Source organism: Taeniopygia guttata, chromosome 20 (genome assembly GCF_048771995.1).
Source record: "Taeniopygia guttata chromosome 20, bTaeGut7.mat, whole genome shotgun sequence".
Taxonomy (NCBI): Eukaryota; Metazoa; Chordata; class Aves; order Passeriformes; family Estrildidae; genus Taeniopygia; species Taeniopygia guttata.
The window spans coordinates 6,664,843-6,682,843 of record NC_133045.1 but is presented as its reverse complement, the minus strand read 5'-3'; the positions used below and the strand labels follow the sequence as shown (position 1 = coordinate 6,682,843).

At 44.5% G+C, this 18,001-nt stretch overlaps 2 protein-coding genes across 2 annotated transcripts in view; one reads left to right on the top strand and one right to left on the bottom strand.

Moving 5' to 3' along the window:
• YWHAB (tyrosine 3-monooxygenase/tryptophan 5-monooxygenase activation protein beta) overlaps positions 1–18,001 on the top strand; it is a 290,680-nt gene that overhangs the window by 204,883 nt on the left and 67,796 nt on the right. The gene's annotated exons all lie outside the window — the stretch shown is intronic.
• The window catches only part of RIMS4 (regulating synaptic membrane exocytosis 4), a 55,729-nt gene that overhangs the window by 19,050 nt on the left and 18,678 nt on the right, over positions 1–18,001 (bottom strand). Inside the window, exon 2 of the mRNA XM_030288820.4 lies at positions 5,459–5,600. Coding sequence (XP_030144680.1) covers positions 5,459–5,600 — 142 coding nt within the window. The remainder of the gene's footprint in view (positions 1–5,458; positions 5,601–18,001) is intronic.

Here is an 18,001-nt window from a genome sequence, read left to right as displayed (position 1 = left end):
ATTTACATCTAAATTCTCCAGCTCTATCTTTAAAAAACAGGGAGAGCAACAGATTCCTTCAGCCAGAAGAAATGGGGAGAGGGAAGTCTCCTCTGAGACTGATAACATATTTGACAGTTATTTTATTTGAGCATTAAAAAAACCCCATCAGAACTCCAATTTCAGGGAGCAGTAATGTTCTGTGTAACAATCACACTCATCCATATTGCATGTTAACGTCTTTTAAATCGCATCTCCCAGGCAGGAGCCAAGCAGAATCTATCAGCTCAGGAGGAAGGCAAAACTTGCCAATGTCCATTACCCCATCTTTCAAATATTTATGGTGTGCACAAGGAATATGCATCCAGCTACACTATCCAGGGATTGGCACACAGCCCCTTAACCTGTCAAAGTCGATGTGAACGCTGCAGGAGCCTTCAGGGAAGGCTTTCCATGAGAATCTATCCCGGCAGGACCCAAACCCACCCTAACCCCACCAACTGCACACCTCTCCTCTGCCAGGCAAGATCTCCAACTCTGCCTCTCAACAAGCTCTGTTTCTCTCTGGGCCACTCCACTTTCTGCAGCATTTTTAGTACTGTGACGTGCTGTCTTATGTGCTGTAACACATTGTACTCCGCTCGCGTATCCCTCTCCTTCTGCTCTATGAATTCTGCCACCGAAACAGCACTATAAAAACTATGCACTGAATTCTGCACAAAGACTTCCCCCACTCCCTTCCCCACCTTGCCAGGCTAGCTCCATTTTTAGCAATCACTAGTCATCTCAGATGCACTGAATAAAAGATAGCTACCTGTCTTCAGTGAGCAATTCTGTCTGTTCCCAAGAGGCTGCTGAAGGTGGGATTCACTGTATTTCCTGCTGAAACTACAGCTCTCAAGGTCACAACCTTTCTAAGCTGTGATGGTCAAGCTTTGCCTGCACAAAAGGATATGCTGCTGTTGAACAGGCTAAGGAATTTCTTGATATATTACAGAAATAATCTCCATGACTTTCCTGGTTTCCATCTCAAAAGACACAGATTTTTTACAGCCTGAACTGATATTAACATGTTTTATTACATTTTTTTTAAAGGACTCAGATAAAGAGAGGCCTGAAGATAATCTGTTATAAAAGAGCCTAGAAGTCTCCTGGCTTTGGAAGTCAAACAAGAAACATTCAGGGAATAGCTGCAATGTGAATCTCCTGAATGGAGCACTCATTTTGGTCATTCTTGAATGCTGATGGATAATTTCTAGTGAAGGGAAGTGAATTTTCACGTGGCCAGGTGGTTAAAACCCAGGCCAGTATTTTCTCCTGTCTCCTGGTAATTATTGCTCCACATTGAAGCAGAGAAGAGCAGGCAGCTGCCCCAGCCTAAGTCCCAGTGGGAGAGCTGGTACCAGAGACAGAAGGAAGCCAAGAGGCGCGAGCTGGTGGCACTTGTGCCAGGCTGTGTCCTGCTCCTGCCCGGGGCACAGCAGGGCAGAGCTCAGGCAGCACTGCCCTCGCCAAGGAGAAGAGAGGTGAGATGGCTAACAACAAGATGCTTCCTTGCTGGACCTGCACACTCATCTCAGATAATAGGAGAACAATCCTCCAAGTCTTTGTTAGTCACCACCTGCTGTGCTTTTCTAAGGTAAAAATCACCTGATCTCTCCAGAACTTAATCATCTCAGCAGTAGCCAGCAAGAACAAAAATGCTATGAGTACCACTCACTAGGCACTATGGCAGCCAGCAGGCTTTTGTTCCAGGTCCATTTTTATCTTTCTGCTCCATTTTCAGGAAGAAAAGTCTTTGGCAGGAAGAAGTTACATGCAAGTTCAGAATCTACTGCTTTTTGAATGCTGTACATGGTCTCGTGCAACTGCAGCAAAACCCAGCCAAAATAAGATGTAGACCATGCAAGAGCCAGGATGGAGCTGAGATTCTGCTGAATCTCACAGGGCTGTTTGTGAGTTATTCCTATATTCGGAATTGTATCCTTGCAGCAATCCTGGTGTCCTGAGACTACCCCACAGGCACTTACTACAGTGGGCAACTGTTCTCTCAAGCAAATCTTTAAGTATAGACATAGAAGAAAATACTCACTGCTGTAGGATTTGTAACCAGTCCTAAGATTGCTCTGGATGAATTATGAATGGGAACATCTGTGTATGTGAAAGCACATCCAACCTGGCTGCAGCAGATCTGTTCTCCAATGACAGGGGAAGAACAGACAACAAGGTTAGAGAGCACTTCACTTCCATACCCTGTCTGAGGGCAGATTGTAGCCATAAAGATCCCCCAAAAAAGCGAACAAAAAAGTGGCAGTGCTGCTTGAGATCTGCAGAGATGAGACAGAGCAAGACCCTGAGGTGAAAGAGAATTCCAAAATAGCAGGTCAAGTCCTAGAAAGTGTAAGAAAAACCCAGTCTAAGAGGCAGCCTGTTGTGAAGAGCAACTCAGAAGACACAGTGAGGGCTTGACAGATGGTGTCCCATGTCCCCCCTGCAGCACACAACCCAGCCTGGCTCCAGCACCTGGATTCATGAGGCTTGGTGCTCACATGGGGTGGTGAGAGTGTGAGGGAATGAAACCTGGACATGGGATGGGGTGGTGAGAGTGTGAGGGAGTGAAACCTGGACACGGCAATGACTGAAAACAGTTTTGTTCAGAGTAACCATCTACTTCTCCTTCTACAAAGTCTCACATTGAGTTTTATTATAGTAATTTCCTATAGTAGCACACAACCACTGTCCAATAGAAAATCTGGATAAGACGGTTAGAGGGCTTCTTGTCTGGCAAAAATTTACATGAAGAAGTGTGTTAACAATGTCAGCATTTCCTGGCATGCTGTATGAGTTTTAATTCCAGGAGATGCATCATTTAGCCCAGCTAGTCTCCAGTATACTTCATCTTCAGGTAAAGGGAGTCTTCAAAAGAAGGCCTAGCATACGTCAGAGGTATACCCCTGCATAATAAGCCTCTCCATGAAAAAAAATCTGGATTTTATGCAGTCTGGTATTCACAGGAAAGCAGCACTGCTCAAAACCATGCACTTCAGAACATTCTTTAATTGTGATACCTTGCACTAGCACAGAGCAGCTGTGGAAGCTGCCACCAGCTCCCTGCAAACAAACATGAAAAGGCAGTCAGTGAGCAACACTTTCTAAAAGCAGTTTGTATGGCTGAGGGCAGGTATTTAGGCCCCCTGCAGCAAAGCTTCACCAAATCTTTGATCACTTCAGTATGTCACCTTTGGAAGTTGTCCTGTTAGCCCTTAAACTGATAAGGATTATAAGAACACATGGAAGTTGAGAGGTTTTGAATCCATCTTCTTCCAGGTGTGGACACACCAAAGGGATGCAAGGGTGGAAAGAACTAGAACAGCATTGCTTTGCTGAAAACCAGGGGTTTGACAGTCACTGCTGAAAACTCCCTGACCTGGGAGAATCTGCACCAGTCACAAACCCAGCTTTTATTAGAAAGAAAATCAACTCGCCGCAGCTAACAGAGACATATGAATCTTCATTCTGCCTCCCTGGGAAGACAGCTACAGCAAATGAGAGAGGTCAAGAGAAATCTGATTTAGGAGAACACATTTCTGTTCCTCAAAGCTATTCCCCAAACAATTCCATTCTTTGCTGCAGGAAAAGAATGCAGAGAAACTCCCCTCCCACCATGTTTCAAGAGAATTGGGCCCTCTTAGCTCTTTGTACTCTCAGCCCTGTTTGCTTATCATTTATGGCTGAGACAGATAGCTGCAATTCCCACCGGGCTCCCAGAAGAGATTAATTATCCCACCCAGGAACAAAGCATCCAGGAACCACTTAATCACACTTTTCAGAGAGGAAACTACCCCATCCCTGGCCGAGGTGCTGGCAAGGATGATCTGGCAGTGTTCAAGGTCGGAATACCAAACGTTAGGCTTGTACTAATAAAGACACTTGGATTGCAAGACAGGCTTTTCCTTCTTCTGTCGAGCTCATAGCTACATGTCACCTGCCTTCAGGGTGAGACAGCACTTGTAGGGGTGCAGTATTTTGTTGGCAGAAATACTCTCCCCTCCACAAAAGCCCAACCAAGCAGCTGATGGAAGCAGTGAGGATACAGACTATTCAGGGAACTACAGCCGTTCCCAGAAGGATAAGCTATGTAAACATAAAAAAGAAAAAATTTTGCTCTGCATGAAAGCAGATTCTTGCTCCTCATTGCCCAGGGAATGAACTTAATCACTAATCCTCTGCATCTAGTAGCGGAGGCAGAACTCAAGCCACAGGACTGTGCTGGTGTAGCAGGAATATTTCCCTGGAGACAGCAGCTCACAGAAGAGATAAGGTACATCACAGCTTTGGAGTGACAAGATTGCTATCGCAGTCTGTGCCTCATTACTATTTTGAACCTTCAGCATAGATCTATGATGCCTTTCCAGGATTAGCCTACTTCTAAAGCTAAAGAAAGTCTCTCTTAATTTACAGCCTGTTACTTATTTAACACGATAATCACATTAATTGAGAGTGCCTTTGGACTATCTCAGCATTTTAGCTGTACAGTGTACTTGGAATACCACACAGCACTCGAGGGAGCATACACAGTGATGCCAAGTGTAGTCCTTGGCTTGAACAGGATACCTTTTAGGTATAGAAACATTCTGGCCTCACACCTAGAAAGCACCAAATCGGATGGTATGTACTGCCTTCTTTAAACACTGTGGGTATCTTGCTTCCAAAGATTCCCATGAACAGTCATCTTAGTAAAATAATTAAATTTCCATATATGGCTTCAAGTAATGGAAATACAAAAACCAGGATTGGAGACAAATCAGGTCCCAAAGTTCTGGCCTATATATCCCCTGCTTTGCACTCTGGTGTAAAGTCTGAATGCAAGCATGTTGTGACTTCTCTTGGGGGTCAAAAATCTGTTCTGAAACACATTCTTTTAGGACAATGTAACTCAGATGAAGCAAAATAAAGTTTTTTACTAAAGTACACACAGGCTGCAACATACATATTTTGATATCAGAATTTTGCTATGCTATCATATATTTTATTGCTTTCACCCTTTTCAGCACCTTGAAACTTCTGCCTGCCCCAAACCAAAGGGCTATTTTGAAACAGGGGAAATGGACAACTATTGTGCAACATTAAAAACTACTGACTTATAATTTACAAGCAGAAATGAGCCTCTGCTATTGACTCCGAATTACTCATCCAAAGGCAAAGCAGTTAAAAGTAATGGGTATCTGCTTCAGCTCAGAGTAATGAGGACACTAAAAAAAGTATATAAACAGTCAAGTACATGCCAGCTATGCAGATAGAGAGATCTGCTCTAATTGGATGGGCAGTACACCTGCAACACAGGCAAGTCAGAAAAACACATCGTCCATCATGCTGGAGGAAAATTAATAGGTACAGGGACAGTGCATCCCACGAGTGCAAGGAGGAAAATTAATAGGTACAGGGACAGTGCATCCCCAGCTCCCTTCTGATGACTTACTTTCCCTCTGATCCATAGCTGTTCATGCTGTCCTCGATGGACTCGTGGCTGGCTTGGCGCACGGTCCTGCTGGGCATTTCCACAGCCAGGCCCGTTTCTGTGCTCCTCTGGATGGCTCCTTTCAGTCTCCGACCATCACCATCTAGGAACACAAGGGGAGAAAAGGCAGTCAGCCTCTATTCCAGAGCCTCCTGCACTGACAGAGCCAAGGAGAAGCAGAGGAGGTCTTTTGGAAGATCAGCCTGGAATCCCTCACACGTTTCCCTTACCCAGCCCTGCTTCAGCAGCAGCTCCCGAGTCACCTCTGGAACACGCTCACTGCTCCACCATGCCAGGCCCGGCAGATACTGAGAGGATGCACACCCTCCCTACCTGCTCAGACCATTTGTACCAATTAATTAGACACTGAGAGGGCAGCCACATCAGCTGGCTACACCCAGAGCTACCCAGTCAGGAAACACAGTAGCAGCAACCATGGGCACAGCTGATGCCTCCAAGCCTTTCCCAAATCCCACATTGCTGCCTCAGGTTGTATGGAACAGCACAAAGGGTGGCAGGTCCTGGTGGGCATTGAGTGAGCAGAGAGGAGGAAAAGGCCAGGCAGCAGCAGCAGTGCTGTCAAAGCAGGAGCCTTCCCAGACCAGCCACAGGGGAATATTGGGCACAGCCAAAATGTTCCCTGGTGGCACCAGAAAGGCACCAGCTGTGGAAAACCCTGGAGAGGACTCTTCCCCTTGACAGACGCCCTCAGCCACAGCATAGAGGGAATTAAGTAGGTTCTGGTTCCTCCTGGGTGCAGTCTTCAGAGGCTCAGCCCTCTGAAATTAACAGCTGCTATTTTCATCCTCCATCTCAAGCAGTCTGTTTCTCAGAACAAACCGTGTTATGTAATGAATATGTAATGAATACCATTACTATTAATTGCTGTAGCTGGTGTTAGGAAGCTCCAGATTTCATCCCACATAGAGCACTCATCCTGAAACACATCTGCTACAAGTTTCCCGAACAAAGCAAAATTATCTAAATCCTCTAAAGATGCTCAGTCATTACCCTGGATTCAGGCAACCAACTTCTGACCGACCCATAGTGCTCTCAGAAACCTTCCAACTTTTTTGAGTACCACCTCCAGAGGAGAAATGACCCAACTATCGAGTCTGGAGAACTCAGGACCGCCAAGTATTAAAAAAAGCAAATCTTTCAAAGAATCACAGGATGGGTAATGTTGGAAGGGATTGCAGTGGGTCATTTGATGCATCCTCCCTGCTGGAACAGGGTCACCCTAGAGCACATTCTGCACAGGATTGCGTCAAGACGGTTCTTGAATATCTCCAGTGAGGGAGACTCCACAACTTTCTGGGCAACCTGTTCCAGTGCACCCACACAGTGAAGAAGCTCTTCCTCATACTCAGGTGGAACTTCTGGTGAATCACTTTCTGAACTACTTTGGAAATATGAGGGTATCTGTAATAACCTGCCTAAAATACACTGTTATTTGTAGCAGGCTGCTTGACCTAAAATACTTTTCTTTAGATCTTGTTGGGAAGAGGGATTTTGGAAAAAAATCCGTAAGATACCAGAAATACTTCCTATCTCACTTCTCCAGCTATATCTACATGGAAATGCAAAGACAAAAATTCTCCTATCAATACAGCTGTAAAGTACCTTTTCCTACTATCATGAGGCTTCCAACTGGGTAAATGTGCTGGCCCCAGGGCTCTGCAGCAGCTGCTGTACCCACATATGGTGCAGCCTGTGTACACATGTCCCTGTGAGCTAAGGGGATCGAATTTGCACATTCTGGGTTAACATTAACTACAGTTTGTACTGTGTGTGTGCCTAGAGCAATGCATGAAGCACATTGTATAAATCAGGAAGTTACACAAATGTAAAACATATTTCTCATGTGCTTTCAAAACCCAAACCTTCAGGCAAGAATATCAATATGGGCATCAACAAAAGCGAAGCTTTGTGAAATGGCCATGCTTATTCTCCCAACCAGTGCAGAGCAGCTCCCTTTGATGCACACTCTTTAGCCTTGTGCAGCTCACTGGAGCCTCTGATGGGGTTTGTAGGTTCCTCTGAGGGCACATCCCACAACCATGGGGGCAGACTTGATGGTCCATTTCATCTGTCTCGCATTCACCTCCACAAACAATCTGAGTCATCCACACGCACCAGTGCCCATCCTTCCTTCACGTGTGCACTCAGAGCACTCATCCTCCTGCCTCTGAGGTTACTGCTCACAAGAGCTCTGCTGGCAGCCAGACTCAAAGCATCAAATCACATAAATGTAGGAAACAAATTAAAAATGCCCAATTGCCCAGCCATGCAACATCTGTTTAAAAAACATCTCTTCTTTCCCCAATCTAATGAGATGTGCCTGGAGACATTCAAAATTAAAAGACTATTTATCCACAGCTGGCAACAAACAAGAGGCTTGGGACAGAGCAAGGGTTTGGAGCAACACAAGGTTCTTGCTCTATTCTATCAACTATCTCCTGAAAGCCAGGAAAAAAAAGCAGAAGGGCCCAAAGGCAAGGAAAGGCAGCACTGTGGGAGCACCAGGGCACTGTACCAGAGATTTAGCTGGCACAGGGCAAGTTCAGCTGTAGAGCACCACATGCACGGCTTTCCACTGCTAGGTGGGTCATTTTCTAGTAGTCCTGATTGCTTTTGCAGATTAAAAAATAAAAAATAATAAAAAAGAAAAAGTAAAGGAAAAATGGCAAAAGTTTAATCAAGAATCTCTGTAAAACAAGACAATGGGAATAAAGGACAAAAATTCTTTGCTCCTCCCTCTTCTTCCAGACAGAGATGCACAGCAATTCCTGCATCTTACAGATGATTTCTCATTATTCTGGAGACAGGTTGGAGAAACTTTTCTCCCCCTACAGTCCCTTTTTGCTGAAAGTTCCATTTAAACAGAAGGGGAATAATTTGTTTTGCCAAAAAGGCAAGCTCCCAAACCACAGTTGCCAGAAGCATGACTGAAACAGGGTAAGAGATCACCATATGCACTAGATGTCAGAAAGGAGATACAGGTTCCTAAACTATCCATCCACATTAGCTGGGAGAACAGATCAGGGATAGCATACCTGGAAAGGAAATAAATATGGATGACACTGCACTTTTCATCTGTGAGCCAAAAATATTTCAAAAGCAACAGTCACCTACCATTAATCTTCTCTGGTCAGTGTGGAGCATGGCATAGGGGCTGTGCCTCCTCCCCTTCCTGAAATCTTTGTGCTTGACACCTTTGCCAATCAGAAGGTAAATGATATGCATCTATGTACGTGTTGCCTGGCAAAATCATTTGTCTTAATTTGTCAGTGGTATCTGAAACAAGTAAGAGCAGCATCGACATTTTCTGCAGCATCACCAGATTTATTCCCTGCACCTCTTCCAATTAAGCAGCAAACAACAGAGGTTAAGCAGTCAGTCAAGCCTGCAGTGCAACACCTCACTAAGAGAGGATTTTAGTTTGGGATGACCTTGGGAAGAAGGAATTTTTTGGTCAAATATCCAGAATGAAGATACACAGCACCTCGCTGATGCCAACAACCAGAAGGGCCCAGCAGTCACTCTGCCAAGTTCTCAGTGCTGACAGGTGCTTTGATTTTGCTCTGTTCAGCCAAACAATTTATGTTTGGCTAAAGAATATCTTCTAAAGCACTATTCACTCTTGGTTTGAAGATATTGAGAGATGAAGAATCTGCCATTTGCCTGCACAGTTGATTTTACTATCTGACATTTAGAGATGTGGCTTAAGTTTGCCTGGTTTCAGCTTTCACACAGCAGTTTTTTTTAGTGCCCTTCTCCACCCCAAGTGCTGCTTTGTGTTCTCACTATACAGACTTTTCTGCAGTGCAGATGAGTTATCGCTCAATCTTATTTTGACAAGTTAAACAGACTGAGAACTCTATGTCTCTCATGCTCTTGCATTTTTTTTCTCCTGGCCTTGAATCTTTATAACAACCTCTCCAGGTTTTAGACACCCTTTTGAGAACAGAACTGAAGCCTGCATTTTAGTGCAGAAATGCATGCAGAGGTAAAAGTCAGCTTGTGCTCTCATCTTCACTACTTCTGCTGGCATCTCCCAAGATCATAGTAAGCTCCTGGTCACATCACACCTCTCCTTGAGGCTGTCCCTTGCCTGTCCTGCTGGCATGACCTTGCAGAACATTGTAATAAAAAATATGTAAGAAAACAAATGTTATTTGAAGAGAAAGCAAGCAAAACTCCAGACAGCTTTATAGAGCTCTCCCTCCCTCAATACTATTTGCTCTCTCTCTAATGTCCACATCGCCTGTGAATTAAGGGAGGTTTAAACTCATGCTTGCTCCAAATCAAATGGAAACACTGAGCATCACCAGGCCTTCAAGAGAACCCTCCTGCCTTTGAGGCTTTTCCCTGACAACTGCTTTATGATATGTGAAGCAAGGTTTTAATCTACTTATCACAATCACATTTTTAGGGCCATGTTGTTCTAGGACAAAACCCTATCATACTTATCACATTTATCTGTGTCTTCTAAAACTTGGCGAAAAAACAATTTCTCACAAGACCCATTTTCCCTGCATTCTTCTTGATTGATATTAATTATATTCCATCATTTTATTCATTATTAATTAACTCTCATTATCATGTTTCCCCTCATCTTTGAGTGATGTCAGCCCAGCCAACCAGAAGTTCCTTCCAGACAGCCCAGTAACAAATGAAGAGGAACAAGGTGCCCTGTGCAGAGCAGAGCACCTTCTGAAGAGCTCCTTTAACTAAACTTTCAGCTGTCAACCAAGAGGCAGCAGCTCTTCTCAAGGATGGTGCCACTGCTGCAGAAGAGCTGCCACCAAGAACTGGATTTGCTTGAAATTATGGGGTGGGAAAAATATGAGTAGTGCTGCTCCCTTCTCTTCCCCAAGGAAAGAGTAACCATCTCTCACGTCCTCTTCTACATCACTCTCACACAACTCTTTGAAGCTCTTCCTCTCTGCTTCTGACAGGGCTCTCCATGCTCAGAGGGCAGCAAGTCTTGAAAATCAATGCAAGTCCTGCAATAACTAATCACAAGGGCACGGTTATATAATTATTACTCCTACACAGAATTACTGTATGATAGATGTTTATTGATGGCACTTCTGAGAGACAGAAGTGTCTCTCACTGTTATCCCTACATTGTCTACTCTCTTGTCACTTCCTTTTCCTCCACCCAGGTACTTGTTATAATCTTTCTGTTTTCCACTTTGTTTTCAATTTTCTCCTCCATCGCAGCTTGCCACCATCACTAAAAGAAACCAGCATGATGCATGTGCTACAGACCCTCCTGTACTTTAGAATTAATTGGTATTGATTTAGCCCTGAGATTAGGCATTGACTGACTTTCAACTCAATCAGCCTGGCTCCTAAATTACCCAACCACTTCCAAGCACAGAGCACAGTGGCACTCAAAGCACACACAGCACTAACACGGGCCATCCAAGACACCCAGGGTCTGGCAAAACAGCATGAATAGCTGTTATCCTTTCCCAAACTTCAGCCTGAGGTGCCAAGGGGGAAATCAGGAAGAGAAACCACTCGGATGCTTACTTTCATTTGTTCCAATTGCAAAGCTCTGGAAAATAAAACAGTTTGTATTTTCCAAGAAAGTTAGTCCAAGCTTGAGCGAAGAGACTGCATCCCCACTGCTTTTCTTATCCAAATGTAGCAGTATGGAACTATTCCCATCCAAACACGCTGCAGGGCATCAACCTGGGCAGACTCTGCTCCCTGGATTCACACCTGGGCTCCTCAGCACATGAATTGCCTGCTTTGCTCCAAAATACAAACCTGCACTTATGAAGCATGAAGAACTGACAGCTCCAGCAAGGGACCACAGAAAAACCCATCTGGCAGAGTCAGGGAAGCCTTCAGATCACTTAGAAAGCAGAGCCAGGACAGGACCCAACTGCCTGCAGAGGAGATTTGCCCGGAGCTATCTCCTGCTCTGCCTGCTCTACCCGTGGCTCACACATAGGCTCACAAGCCCTTTCATTTTCTGCAGCCACTAACTTCACTCTTTGGTTTTGATCCTAAGAGTTTTTTTCTAGCCTTCTTCCCCATGAAGATCTGCCCCCGAGAAAAGATGAAGCAGTTTGGGGCTGAAAACAAAGGGAAAACATGGAACATCCACCTGGATAACATCCCCTGCTGAGGTGAGGGCACTCCCCAGGTCCAACAACTGGTCTCTGGGAAGTCTGTGGGCAAAATGCAGCAGTGGGAGTCTCAGCTCAGCTCCCCACCAGACTGCTAAAGCACTGACCATTTCACCTCCTACCTATTTTCAGCTACTCTGAGAAAAGAGTCAGAACATTAACTTCTCCACTTGAAACTCGGTCACTGCATTGTTGCTCCTGAAGTGTTTAAAAAAAAATTTCTTCTGTTTAGTCAGATTCTGACTCCCTGTGACACGTACCTGTGTGCCGTGAATCAGCTCTGAGATGAATAAAAACTCCATTGTTCAGCTTCAAAGGAGAAAAAGAGAAGCCTTCCTACCGCCTTGCATGAATACCCAACACCTGTGGCAGCCTGGCACACACTGCTGTCGGCTGTCAGGGCGGGCAGCACAGGCCCCTTTACAGGGGTATCTCTCTTCAGAACAAGCCCTGATGCTCTCCTAAGGGGCTGCTTCTGCTGAGGGAAAAAAAAAATATATATAAATACTGGATTGTCACTTTAGAATGCAGTTTAACGAGACAAACTCAATCTCATCATGCCTGGCAAGCCCTGACATCCTGCCAAGCATTCTCTACCTACATCAACATCCTAATGGAGTGTGAATTATGAGCACCTAAAGAGAGGCAGTTTGTACTGTGCTCCAGAACATGCCAGGTTATCATCACAGCCTGAGTAATCCACCAGAATGACAGAAAATGGCTGGGGATAAGCAGGGGCACTAATCAGGCTGTATGCTTCATTCCCCTTGTCCTAGTTTCAGAGACCAACAAAATCACACCCTTTCTTTCCAAATTAAGCACAGAATCTTTATGGGATGGACAAAAAAATTTCAACATGTTTATTCTAATCTGTGAAGGTTACGAACATTCACAGGGTTAGCAAAGTTCAATCAACACTTCTTGTGAGAGCCAGAAAAACAGTAAAATTAGCAACTATTTGCATTGCTGCTACAGCTACTGACTCCAGCTGAATGCAGACCAGGGCCAGGACACCCTCCCTGCATGGGAAACCTCTGGAGATGCCAATGAGACACCTCCAAACTCCCACTGCAGCACAGTCCCAAAACATCCCGCTGCTCCTGATCCACAAGGATATTTTAGCACAGAAAAGCTTTCTCTCATCCTAGAGCTCCAAGTGGCCTTCCTCACCCACACCAACAGGCAGTGCTGCCACCCACACGCAGATGTGTGGATGTCAAACCAACTCCCCCCGAACCCAGAAGTTTCTGTTCTTCCCCCTCACCATTAGAAGATGACCACAAATCATTCACAAAGGTGGTCCACACAGCATCGGAAGGCTTACTTTGCTGACAGCCATTGTAAATATGAGCAAAGGCCATAATCACCATTAGAAAACAACCAAAAATCACAGGGTTATTTTCAAGACCAGCCTCTGAGGCTGCCTTCCATAGTTTCCCCCACAACCCAGCCCAAACCCCAACTCCTCAGACACTTCAAGCAGCATTTTTTCCTCCATGCTGGTCTGAGCTGCAGTTTGGTTTAAATCCAACTGTGCCTGTAGTTAAGCAAGTCTCCACCCCAGTAGATGTTATCACCTCTTGCAGCTTGTCTGGGGCATGGGTAGAGCATTAATTTTTCTTCCTTTCTTCATCAGCTCCATTTTCGTATTTTAAACATATTTTTTCTCCTCCTTTTGAGGTTAAAACCAAATAGTTCTCATGATGCTATTTTTAATTTTGACCTTTTTCATAATTCATCTATATAAAAAAAATTTAATGGCCAAAATTTTCATTTAGAAGGGTCTAAAGAAAAAGTTCTGCAACAAATATGTAGCCAGGAAAATCCTTTGGAGATTTTTTCCTTCCCTGTCAAAAGAGAGAAAGCCAACAGCCAAAAAGGTAAACACATATGTTACACTGTCAATGACTTTCAAATGGAGTTTTTGACTACCATAAAAATTGTTTTGCTTTTCACTACAAAAACGTTGCAGTACCATAACACTAACAAAAATGTTTGGTTCTTTCAGAGTATTTCATGGGAACCACTTTGCAGCTAGACCCAGCTCTTCAGAATTCTTTCCATGTCTCTATTTTCTTTGCAGCAGCAGGATCCAAATAGCTTCATCTGATGGATGCTATTGCATTTTTATTTTTATAAGGAAATGGAACACACTGCCCCCTTCTCTTCCCCCAATCTGCCAGGCTTTGCAGTAGAGTCTGATTAAATGAAATGTCCATAGCTACCCAGAAAATTCACTGCTCTAATATTTCTGCAGCAACCTAGCAATGAAACCTGAACATTACCCTGTCTGTAGCCCAGGTCTCCAGGGAAAGACAAGCAGGGAACTGCTGATGCTGCACCACTTGTCTGGGACATGTCTGGGACAGACATCCCAGATCCCAGGCCCTTCTTCATCTGCTGCTTTTGTGCTTGGGCAAGGGGGGATGACTTTGAAATGTAATCTTACTATGATACTTACAGAGTCCAATAAACCACAGATACACACACAAACACTCACTGCATGGAAATTGGGGGGTTACATCTTTCCACTTCTTGCATTTTGGGTTTTAAACCTCACCAAGAGTTAAACTCCCCTCTGACCTCAGCCCATCTGGGAACCCCAGGGGGTCTGCAGTCCAAGTATGTACCAAGTCAAGGAAAATTTAGCTGATGGGCTCAGAGAACATGTACATTTGGCACAGGTCGTTAATTAAACTGATTTATTTAAACTACTACACTGTAATATTTACTCCCTAGAAAGCTGAGGGAAGTATCATACATAGAGACATCAACCAGTGGTGCTCTCCATGTTCTCAGTTCCAAACTCTTTGGAACTTTGCCAGCTATCAAGATCTGGGTATCAGGAAAACATCAAAGTAGAAAGATGAGTGCCTGGTTAGTGTGCCAGCACCATCTCAGGGCTTTCTTCTTGTTAATTCACGAGGAGAATTAGAGGTTGAGCCAATTTATGTCCCCGTGGCTGGAAGTCCTCCAGCTAACCAACATAAGTTGTAAAGGCCAGGTGAGGTTCTCTACTTAATTACAAGAGAGTTGAACCAGAGCACCCCAATGTCCTAATTCTGCCATCCATCTCACACTATTAATAACTGAGGACGTTGCTTAAGTCCAGGTTCTGAAATATGAATGAGCCTGAGCTGCAGAAAACCTCTTGATTTAGAAAAGGATCACAAAACTGAGGTGAATTCACAAGAATAAAGCTACTAGAAAGAGCCATTGTAGAGAAAGATGGCACGAGATGAAAGAGCTGCCCTGGCCACACTTCACTAAGCCAAGAACCTTTGCATGAGGCTGCTGTGCCCTTCCCGAGCCTGCTGGACCTGCCTGCCCACCGACTGCCCCTCCTGGCAGAGCCCAGCTTCTAGCTCTTCACCTGGTAACTTCTGGGAAGCAAGCAGGGGCAAAGTAACTTCAGCAGCCTTTTTGCAAACTGTGCTTTCCTGTAGCAGAAGAGGACTCAGGTCATGAGCCTCCTGAAGCCAGCAAAACCTCCCAGAGGTGCTGACACACCTTTCTGTCCTGCTGGATGCTCAGGTCCAGCAGTCTGCTTCCATCCACAAGGTGTATTTTAAACTGAGATTAGTTATCAGGCCTTTTCTCCCAGGGGCACTAGCTTATGTCTCTCTCTCTCTCTACCCAGAGCCACCTTTTCCAGCATTTTGAGTCTGCACATCTTGGATATCTCCCCCAAATTTAGCTGAAACTAGAAAGTGTTTGCCACACAGTAATGATGGGAAGTAAGTCAAGACAGCAGCTTAAGCATTGAAGAAATACTTGCCTCCCTCATAATCACAGCTACTACACAGCAGGTAAAGTTTAGTTTTGACACACAAAATTCAGAGGAAGCAGTTAACAAGGCCATATTTATTAATTAGATTTCTTCCCTTTTCTTCTGTCCTATTGATGCTCTTTTAGGAGTGAGCAGCTTTGTCAAGACCACGTGTGTGTGAACGCAGAGAGCAAGTCTTGGCACAATGCATGAGTCATGCAACCTTTTGTTCACTGGTTATAAATACAATTAAAAACACAGCCCCGTTTCCTTAACAGGCACAAAGCCACACAGAACCCTGGAGTCATTCATAAACTAGAATCCTCATGCAGAATTGCGTTTAGAATAGCATTTGATTTGTGTTTAGCTTGGGTTATAATTACTTCATCATATTTTCCTTAAGGAAATGAATGATCAAATTCACAAAGAGTGAAACTTTAATTATACACACTGCTTAATAACTCATGTCCATTTGGAAGCAATTATTTGATCCACTATGGAAGCAGAGAGGGGGGAGCCAATGGTCTGGTTTCCAGAGAAGTTAAACAATTTCAGGCATTGATTTCCTAACTCCAGACAATCTCACCAGATGTTACAGCTACCTGTGTCAGGTTCCACCAAAGGTGCTTTCATGGAATACCTGTAGCAAATGCTAGAGGAGCAAGCCAGCATGTTCTTCCCATGTAATTCTAAATATTGCTTTGATTCACATGGGGACAGCCCATGACAGCTCCATGGTTATGGAGTGTCTGTTGTGCCAGGCAAGAACCACAGCCCACCACAGGTGCACTAAAGGGAACTCTTTTCTCCCCAAATGGTGCCAAGAAGTGTACAAACCCCTCTGTTTATAGCACACCTGTGGTGCTGAAGGGAGAGCTCAGAGAGTGACTGCATTTCCCAAAAGCCCACAAACAGATTCACTGCACTCACAGTGCTTCTCTCACATAGATCCCTTTCAGGATCAATGTTCTGGATCAAGTGCTGGGTTCTGCTTGGGTGGAGTGAAAGGAGAGCACCCAGCCCTTCATGACTGCAGTAATTTCACTGCAGATATCTCATGACAGCTGGAAGGGAAGGTCAGGCTTCAATGCCCAGAAGCAGGACAGGAGCCACGGTTCCTTATGCTGCTAAGTCATTCACAGTGACTGAGAAATCAAAGCGAGTTTATATCACTGCAAACAGCCCTGCCAATCATACATCACAGATATCTTCAACTGGGGACAAGTCAGGCCGTTACACATGGAAAACACCATCCAATACCAAAAACAGAGGCGCTGGAATTTAACTAGCAGACACCTAAGAAAAAACATTCAAGCAAAATTTTCACAGCCCAAACCCTGAAGAGACACATGCAAGCTCTCATCCGAGTGACACACTCTCCCACAGACGAACATGGCAGACACATAACTGCCTCCTACATCTGCTTGCTGCATGCACAAAAGCAGCACTCAGAAAAACATCCCAGATTATTTGAAGTCCTTTGGGAAATTCAGTTCACCGTTTGTCCATGCAGAGTACTGAGCTTTCAATGGAGGAGAAAAAGCCTTTTGGCCAGAGCTGGAAAATAAACATAATGTGTTCATCCCTGCTGAAAGATACTGCAGAATGTGGGAAAACAACCAAAATATCATGTCCGGATGTAGATTACTGAGGATGGAAGCAAAAAATCAGATTAAAACAGATTCATCAACAAAGGAGATTAATACACTTTAGGAACAAGACCAAAATCTCGTTTTCTCAATTATCAGCAACTAGATGTAGTAAGAATCAGTCCCTTGTGAAAAAGAGGCACACCAGTGTTCAATATCTTATTGAACGGAATTTGCATTAATCAAACACAGTGAACAACAGCCACACACCAGCACAGCATCCTGAGGAGCAATGCCTGTTTGCAGCATGGCTACTCCATGATATACACCTCGCAGAAAGTTCACCAAAACCCCAAGACCTGTGCCAAATATTTCTGAACAAATTCTGTAGAAGGAGCAAGGATGAACAAAATGCTTTAGAGCGCCCTGCTAATCTCTCTCTACTACGAGAGCAGAAAAGAGAACAGATGAAGAAGCAATTGTGATACAGACAGCATCAGCCTTGCAGGCAACACTGACAGATCAGCGAGATCAAATACGCATTAAAGGGCAGTGTGTGAGTGAAAAAATAGTTTTAATGTAACCACACAAAAAAATGTTTGATGGGAATCTCTTTATAAAATGTGCAGCCCATTAATGCCTAACAGTAATGGAAAGGTCAGGAGAGGACACCGTGCTTACGAAGCACCTGCATCACTGTCACTTCCTGCCTCCTGATACCTGCAGGTAACTTTCCTGTTCCTGTTCTCAGATTTAACAACTGGGCAGACATAAGGAAGCCTTGGGATTTCTCAAGATGTTACTGGCAAGGTCAGAGAAGTACAATCCCCTTCCTTCCCTGCCTGTGCTCCCAGCCCTCCGTTTCCCTCTGCTGCACAGTAACTGTGCCAGCGACCTGTGCCAGCCACCCACCCCACCAGGCTCCACCCTTCACACTCATTTCAACAGGGAAACAAAAACAGAAGGAGGTAGGACACACAACATACAATTTTGAAAG